The following is an 8,652-nucleotide window of genomic DNA, read 5'->3' as shown; positions in this document are numbered from 1 at the left end:
ATTTAACCTCGATAAAATTCAAAGAAATCGTTGCTTGGTGACTACACAAGCTTTCTCCCACAATTCCGCGCGATTTCAACATGGCGGGCATGTTCAGGTATAAGTCAGTTTTTACTTCTTAAAATAGCGTATTGCAAGTGTACTTTACTGGTTTTTACGCTTACTAGTCAGATAATAAAATGGTAGATGATTCTGCCTGTCAGAAAAAAGTGTCTCTATGGTCTTTTCTTTGTTACGACTTTTGTTCTGAATAAAATATCGACGGTAGATTGTAAGGGGGTGGGGGGCAGGTAGTTTTGACCAAATTCACTTTCTTAGAAGTCTGTACTCCTTGGTTTTTAAATGTTATTTGAAGTGGCTGGGGACCACCTGACCCAGACTAGACGTGAGTGTGACGAATTGGGGAATTTAGGCGCACAAATTTGCGCGCAAAGCCAGAAACGTTCATTCCGAGGCGGGCTCTGCCAGAGACAGGCCATGGCTGCCGTGCACCCCGACATTTTTTACCTCCTTCAGAGGAGTGAGCTTCTGTCAGATCTCTTGAGACAGAAGGAAAGGGAGTTAGAGGAGTCGCGGGCAGAATCTGGGAGGCTCCGGCTCCAGCTCCAAGAAAGAGATCAGCGTATCCTGGAACTAGAGGGCAGGCTCAACAACAACAACATCAATGAAGAGCCTGCCAGAAAGAGGGCCAGGAGTCAGCTTTACAACACCAGGCTTCCTTGGTCCTCCTTAAGACCCAGCTCCTTGAACGAAAAGAAGGCAGCCCTGCGGACAAAATTCCTGGAGCCGTGCTTTGAAAAACTACCAAAGAACGTAGTCAAAGCCAATGTAAGTCTACATCATACTCCCTCTTGGACTTCATTTGTTATCTCTTTATTGTCACTAATACTAAGTTGCAGAAATGATGTAGCAACTGCATCATTTTTATACATGCTGTTAAGTGTCCATGGTTTGTTCCGTATAATAGACACAACTATGTTTTGTATAATTGCGTACATGAAAATACGACAATCTGTCTTTGTTCTTTCTAGGTCACATTCAGGACAGACGATGGTTTCACAGTAGGAGTTGAGTGGCCCAAAGGTCCTCTGGACCGTAACGGCCAACCTCCACCAGCTGATCAAGCCGTGACCGGCCGTGGGTACCGCCACCAGACTGACGAGACGAGAGACCTGGTCCGGTGGTGCGTGTACTTCAAGGACCAGGCCTCTCTCTCTGATGTCTGGTTTCACGAACTCCACATGAAGTTCATGAAGGTGATCCCACCATTGAGCTGGCTTCAGGAAGAAAAGCGGGAGCAAAACAACTTCATCCCGTACCAGATGGAAGAGAATGTATGTTTTTTTCATTTTCCATCCATCTTAACAGTCATTCATTTTGTGATCCAGCTATAGTATCACAAAGAGAGTTGTTTAGTAAGGTTGAGGCATGTTCACAACAGTACAGGAAGTCTGCTGTGTATTTGGTAAATCTGAAAATGAAATTACACATGTACATGGAAAGTGCATTATGCATTCATCACTGTCAACAAGTCTACTGTAGATTACTAGCCAGTAAGAAAACTGTTAAGAGTTTTATGATGTTTCTTTTTTTTTTACTGTTGCAACAGGCAAGAGACGGGAATGCGGCATCCAGGAGTGTCAAGGGCATCATTGAAAAACACCTGATGATGCCCAAGAACCGGGACCTCCTGGAAGGGGACGAGCCAGAGGTGGGGTTCCGGTACGGGCTGGACGGCAGGCCACAGGCCAAGAACAACATCATTGGCGCTGTCATGGCCTGCATTACTCCCGTACGGAACCCTGAACAGGCCCTGGCTCGCCCGAAGCGGACTGTACGGGAAGAGTACTGTGTCTTTCTGTACAGTGGTATGTGTATACAAATTCTTTATTATTCTATTATTCAGTGATCAAAATGCGTAACCCAATGTGACAAATGTTAATGGTCATATGTTAAATTTACATAAGATATATTATCCCGCAGCAATAGATTTTTAAAGTGCATTCATCCATTTATGTCATTAAGGGATGAATATTTACACTCAGTAAAAGTGAATGTCATTTATGGATGGGAAGTTTTTAAGTCTAACCTTATTTTGTGAGAAGCAACAGCAAGTCAATCACTAAATTATGCGGGGTAGGGGCTGTCACGAGAGCATTATTATAATTTTATTTCCCTTTTCAGGCAAAGAAGACTATGAAGAGCAAGTGAGATGCGGCTCCCGTGTCTTCAGGGAGATTGAGGAGTTGCATCTCAACGGGATCGACATAGACCTCGGTGAAGAGGGGAGGAAACATGTCAGGATCAAATGGTAAGGATAACTTTTTTAGGACGCATAAGCTACTTTACATTTTGGTTCCATATTAATCCCTATTGGAAGTCTTTCATGTCCTTTACAACCTACTATACCATCTACACAGGTATGTGCTATCTGACTGGAAGGCCCTAGCCATTATGCTGGGATTGGTTGGCCCGACTGGTAAGACCAGCTACTTAATTTTCTAGAAATAGATAGGACTGTTCTGCATGAGCCAATCTTCCATTCTAAAGAAAATGAATAACTTATAAAAGGAACTATTTTTTGGTGATTGTTACTTATAAGATGTATACAATCGACCAAACCTGACCTGTTACCTTCTAGCCTTTTTTCATTGTAAACAATTTGAATATTTCTTTCACAGGTGACTATTTCTGCATCTCCTGCTACTGCAGAAAGGCGGAGATAGCCCAGTTCAGACAAGGTAAGACAGTGCACTTTCATACTGCTATACTAATTTGCCACCTTGATTTCCTGGCATAAAATTGCAAGTGTTACAATAGTTGACTAGAAAAACTCCCCTCTTTCTTTGAGGAACTTTCTATTCAAGGCAATCCTTCTTTGAGAGAAGCTACAGCATGAACAAAAGGTAAATAGTTAGGTTATCAGTTGACCATGTTCTTTCTTTTTTAGACTACGCCCTCCGATCACAGGAATCGGCCCATATCCACACTGGGAGCAGAGACAGCAGAGGCCACCAACACCTCCCAGTGATGAGCCTTGACTGGGGGAACGCCATGATTGATACATTACATATGTAGGTACCTCAGTATACCTCAGTATATAAAATGAAGCTTCAGAAACAACATTGCATCTTTTCATTACATACACCACAATGTATGGTACACAATTGCACAAGGTACAAACTTTCCTGTAACATTAGCTTTATTTTTCAGGTATCTAAGGATTGGTGGAAAACTGCTTTCTCAGGTAAGTTTAATCATACAAAAAGTATGTAACATGTGTTAATGGTAAATTCATGTGTACGTAAGGTAAGGACAGCACCTGTAACAATACACAACACTGTGTTAACGTTACTATCATGAATTCCTTAGTACACACATATTTCCTTTTCCTACTATATGGAGCCCATGTCATATCAGTACAATGTTTTTGCTCAATAGCTCATCGGATGGTCCATCGACCAGAATCATACAGATGCTCTTGAAAAAGCCATGAAGGAAGTAGGTATCCGCACCTTCTACATCAGAAAGGAGGCAACCAGGGAAGGGCCCAGTACATTCAAGTGGAAGTCGTTGACAGGTACATGTATGCTATTTCTTGGTATCTAAAAATAAGACATGCAAAAAGTAGTTATGGACTTTTCGTTAATCAATTAAAAATATTAGTCACACTTAATATAGTCATCATATTTTCTGGAAGATAGATTTTGTTAAAACAAATTAAATGTAATACAGTAAACATAATGTAAACATTATTCTGTATGGGACTGACAAGAGATAAGTATGTTTACAACACATTTTTTCGTACATAGGTAAAGAACTTGAGACCGCCATCCAGCGCCTTCCTGATAAGCTTCCAGCCATCATCAACAACATTGGCAGTTCTGGAGAAGTCCAAATCGATAGTCTGCAGGGTCGACAACTGACGGCAATGCTGCAGGCTAAGGGAGTGGAGCGGGTGCCAAGGTTGATTTCAGAGCGAAAGGCCCTCCTGAAGCGGCTCCTTGGGGGAGCGGAAACGGTGAGATAAATCGTTTCCTTTCTTCATTTGTAAATGTATTTAACTAAGTATAAGAATTATGTTAGATGGTCACAATTCTATAATTGTTTTCTACATTTGTCACGTTCAGTTTATTCATTTGCATAAGAGTATACAACTCAGGCCATATTTCCTACCTGTGTAGGTTGCACAGCCTGGAAGAGGGGAGGACGGAGTGGAGATCAGAGTTGAGGATCTGCAAAAGCTTTGGAAGGTGAGTTTGACTTTTAGAAATATATAATAATATTTGGTTTCAGTTGTTGTTTGTCAGATAAACCATTGCGAGTGTTCATTTTTATCATTTTTGCTTACAGGACTTCACCGTGGTGATGGAAATGGTGAAAGACCCCCAACAACGCCACCATGTTGGGCGGGTAGCCAAGCAATGGTGTGAGGACTTCAGGGACATAACATACCAGGAGGATGTTACCCCATACATTCACTGTAAGTACTGACTTTTCAAACTGACAGCTGTGGGCGATCACTAAGAAAAATATCTGCAAGAACCTTAGGGCTGCATATGCAATATATGGAGAGTATACAAGGGTTGTGATAACAGGATTAGTTCGGGTACTGTACCCTGGCAAATACTAGTACCATGTTAGTCATATGTGATATAGACAAACAATACTGTACTGCAAAACAGATGCAGACTACGCGGACTGTTACATTCATCTTCTGTCATGCACTAAGTTACAAAATAAGTCGTCAAACACTGTTTTTTACATCTTTCAGACCTTGGCTGCCACCTTGGGACAAAGCTGACAGAGCACCCCTTCATGCACAGCATCAACTGTGAGATGATCGAAAAAAAAAATCACGTCCAGACCAGGCGTTTCCACCATGCCACTCAGAGGGGGGGAGGCCGATACCCAAGCAAATGGGCCGAGCAGGTAATTTCATATTCAATGACATCTTTACAAGAATCAAGTGTGTCACTAGCTTGGCTCTATAATCACATCAATTGTACACCCATCCTCTCCCCCTATTTAAGTCCACATTGGTCCACCTAAGAAAACCTTGTAACTCTGTACCTAAATACTGTATGATTGAAGACATTGTTGGGTGTGAATATAATCTAAACTTAAGACTTCATGATATTGCTGCTAGAAAACGGTGCCTGAACTACATAACATGAAACAAAGCTTTTCTACCACTCACATACAGCTGCCTGGCTTGCAGCATCTGAACTTCTCAGCTACTTGCACACCTGAAAACTAATATGTAATTCTCTTAGAGACAACCATTGGGTTCATGTTTATCAAGGGGGCTTGACTACATGTAGACCAAGTGTTGTGTTCAAAAGACTAGGTAAACATTATTATAGTATTTCTTTCTAATCTGCTTTTGTCACTGATTTCTTTCAGCTGATGCAGATGGAAAATAGGGAGACTTTTGCGTCAATCCATGGCATCGGCCAGCGCCAAAAGAGATCCTGGGTAAGACGAAACGGGCAGGCCCCTAATCCAGACCCACTTCCGTCTTCAGACGATGAAGAAGATGATGACGACGACAGGATCGCCTACAACGGGGAGGAAGATGATGATTAATGAGGCAAAATTTCAGTTTCAGCTGCTATATTTCTTTGCTTTGATAATTCCTTATGTGGCATCTCTATTAGATTTGTGTTGCTACATTTTTTTTTGCTTTAATCATCAAGCTGTTACTTATCTGTAATTTATTTATCCCATTTGCTTGTCATTTGCCTTGCTTGTTGTCAGTTCAATTACTGTATAGTGGAATTGTGATTATTATTTGTTATATTCAAAGGAGAACGGCTTGTATAAGCCTTAAAGGCTTCTTCTCCTGCACGAACATTCAACTTAAATTACTTAAAGTGTATTCCTGTTTGGCTGTAGCATTAGCAGTAAGACCTGACATGTAATAAGTGACTCGCGACAACATACTTTGCTGGCTTATATCATCCCTGCCTTCCAGTGTCCCCTTCTCCTTGTGAAGGTGAAATGAAGTTCTGGCTCTCCAATCAGGAAGTTTACTGTTGGAGAGCAGATCTCAGGCCGTGGACTGCCAGACTCTTGGGCCCAGTTGCATCTGTAAATACAGCTTGTAAATAGAATGGCAAGAAATGTGAGACTTCTATCTTTTCCCATTAAATTTGATAGATATCTGTTGTATGTATGTATATATGTAACATAATGCAAAGAGGACTTTGGGGATTGCTGTGTAAATCCTTCATGTGTTAATTTAGCTACAAATTCTTATTGTAATAGCATGAGAAATGTTACTTGTCATAATGAATGGATGTACATATGTTTAATTGTTATAGATATTTGAACCTGCAAACAGCAAAAATATGACATTAGAAGTTTTAAGAAGGACCAATACCTTGGGCAGTCTGCATGGGAGAATGCCTCCCTTCTCTTATATCCCCACGACAGGTGGATCCCCTCCTCCCTCACAACCCGGCAGACGGTGTTGGTGGGGAAAGTTCTGACGTCCCAGTGCTCACCGAGGATTCTGTCCAGCTCTGCCATTTCGCTTGCAGGCACATGAATGGCCCGCCCTCCAAAGCAATTTTCCAGGGGCTTTTCCTCCAGCAGGTCCTGACACACAGGAAGTGACAGCTTCTGGAGGAAAAAGCCCCTGAAGTTTTGCTTGGACAGCGGGACCACTACGGTTATCCTTCTTTCATGGCCCTGGTTCCTTGATGGCGTGTATCGGTAGCCCAAACTGTGGGTTTGACAATATGTCTTTTAATGAAGAAGCATTCAAAGTATCTATATACAGAGACAGTTCAGAAAAGATGCATTTATTGTTTTTTAAAACATGTTTACTTACTTGTCAAATATTTGCTGCCGAAGGACACGCAGCTCCTTGTCTGGGTGCAAGAATGTCTGTCTGTCCTTGAATGCTGTAAATTAAGTGTAAATATATTTGAGTATTTGTAGCAACCACAAGATGAATGTGAAGAAGTAAAATGGCAACAGTTAAGCTGGTTTGCCATAGTTGACACACAATGTTTCCTGTCATTATTCTAGACTGTAAACTTCTATGTGTGTGACAAAGGTACATTCTTTGTGACCTTGCATTTCCCTGAGGTAAGACCATACAAAAATATATGGTAGTCATATAGCTAGCACTGTGTTGCCTGATAAAATCATGTGTATTTTAATACTGAAGATCTAAGGTTTCTCAGGCTAGTTCATCAGCACATGTACAGTCAAAGATGAAGACATTACCTTTCATGCTGGGATTACAGCAGTTTCTCTGCAATTGCTGCGCCAATGCTGCATTGTATCTCAGGTCTACAATGCTATTGGGCCATGACCTAGTTGTTCGGGCCCACTTGACCTCAACGTGGTTTTCATCGATCCAGGCGACGACCTCTTGAATAGGCCACTGATCAGAATTTTCCCGAGGCTTTTTACTCTCAACACGAGAAGTGGGGATCTGCCAGTTGTAGCCGTACTCGAAGTCATCCTTTCTTACAATACTGCGAACTCTCTCTGACCTCCGGAGAGCCATGTTGTGAAGAAAACGTGCTTCTTGTGTGTGACCTGACCTTTCACCGGGTCAGGTTTTATTCTTGACTCTAAATAAATACTTTAGATTGCCTACAACATCTTCAACATCTTACCACGAAAACATTGATAAATGATCTTGTGTTATATCGATATCCCCTTTACAACAAACTATTCTGTAAAAGTGTAAAGTAACCCAGCTTTTGCCCCAGACTGCCTTCTCTTAGCCTGATTCCCGCCATGACTGGGGAAACGATTATCCCTTCCATATGTGAGGGGAGATGTGTCACTTAGCGCGCGCTGACTGGGGCAGTTGACATGTGCTCCACCCGCCTGGGAGGCACAGCCGGTACACGAACTCCGGCGGCGAAACTTTGTATTGGAGACACGACCTGGACAAGTCACCACAATGAAGAAAACGCTAAGTGCACTGTCCACTGTGAATCCTTTACATCTATGGAGGTTACCGCTGCCACCATGTTCTGTTTGGTGGTCTATGGCCTGTTTTATGGTAGACCGGACCAAACAAAAAACAGTAGCCCCTAAAAAGGGCCGCACAAAACGATAAATAAACCGCTCTATCTGGTGAGACAACTATGTCATCTTAGCCAGGTAAGCACAAGGACCCACCGACACATCACAAGCATGCATGGTCTGCTTTTGATGGTAGACCAAACCAAACCAAAAATAGTAGCCCCTAAAGAGGGGCGCACAAAACGATAGATAAACCACTACTTTGGAAGAGGTGGACAGGACGATCACCGTGCCACCTCCGCCAGGTAAGTATGGGTCACACTATAGGTCTGTTTTTGATGGTAGACCAAACCAAACAAAAAATAGCCCCAAAAGAGGTGTGCAGAAAACGATAGATAAGCCGCTCTTCCTGCTGAGACAACTATGTCATCTCAGCCAGGTATACGTAAAAACAAGGAACCCACCGACACATCACAAGCATGCATGGTCTATGGTTGATGGTCTATTTAATGGTAGACCGGACGAATAAAAAAATAGTAGCCCCTAAAAAGGGGCGCACAAAACGATAGATAAACCGCTCTACCTGGTGAGACAACTGTCATCTTAGCCAGGTAAGCACAAGGACCCACCGACACATCACAAGCATGCATGGTCTGC

The 8,652-nt window shown here is 42.4% G+C and overlaps 2 protein-coding genes across 3 annotated transcripts; one reads left to right on the top strand and one right to left on the bottom strand.

Annotated features, from left to right (window-relative positions):
• The first annotated feature begins 477 nt into the window (after positions 1-477).
• LOC109468307 lies at positions 478-5,704 on the top strand. The gene is made up of 14 exons (XM_019766559.1): positions 478-828; positions 1,032-1,334; positions 1,610-1,868; positions 2,185-2,311; positions 2,421-2,479; positions 2,682-2,741; positions 2,951-3,074; positions 3,214-3,247; positions 3,442-3,580; positions 3,813-4,021; positions 4,185-4,253; positions 4,354-4,483; positions 4,775-4,932; positions 5,407-5,704. The coding sequence occupies exons 1-14, from the start codon at positions 478-480 to the stop codon at positions 5,587-5,589; spliced, it is 2,205 nt and encodes a 734-aa protein (XP_019622118.1). The 3' UTR covers positions 5,590-5,704.
• LOC109468321 lies at positions 5,357-7,669 on the bottom strand. Of its 2 annotated transcripts, XM_019766570.1 has the most exons (5): positions 7,240-7,669; positions 6,839-6,911; positions 6,386-6,730; positions 5,947-6,091; positions 5,357-5,561 (listed from the first exon to the last, which is right to left on the bottom strand). In XM_019766570.1, exons 1-4 carry the CDS (start codon positions 7,523-7,525, stop codon positions 5,956-5,958), a joined length of 840 nt encoding a protein of 279 aa, XP_019622129.1. In that variant the 5' UTR covers positions 7,526-7,669; the 3' UTR covers positions 5,357-5,561; positions 5,947-5,955. The 2 variants fall into 2 exon arrangements, with proteins under 2 accessions (XP_019622129.1, XP_019622128.1); XM_019766569.1 differs by lacking the exon at positions 5,357-5,561 and having other exon boundaries at positions 5,702-6,091.
• Positions 7,670-8,652: the final 983 nt, after the last annotated feature.

The sequence above is a fragment of the Branchiostoma belcheri genome, unplaced genomic scaffold (genome assembly GCF_001625305.1).
Source record: "Branchiostoma belcheri isolate BF01 breed outbred unplaced genomic scaffold, Haploidv18h27 scaffold199, whole genome shotgun sequence".
Classification (NCBI taxonomy): domain Eukaryota; kingdom Metazoa; phylum Chordata; class Leptocardii; order Amphioxiformes; family Branchiostomatidae; genus Branchiostoma; species Branchiostoma belcheri.
The sequence above is the reverse complement of the archived record's forward strand: the minus strand, read 5'-3'. Positions and strand labels throughout refer to the sequence as shown.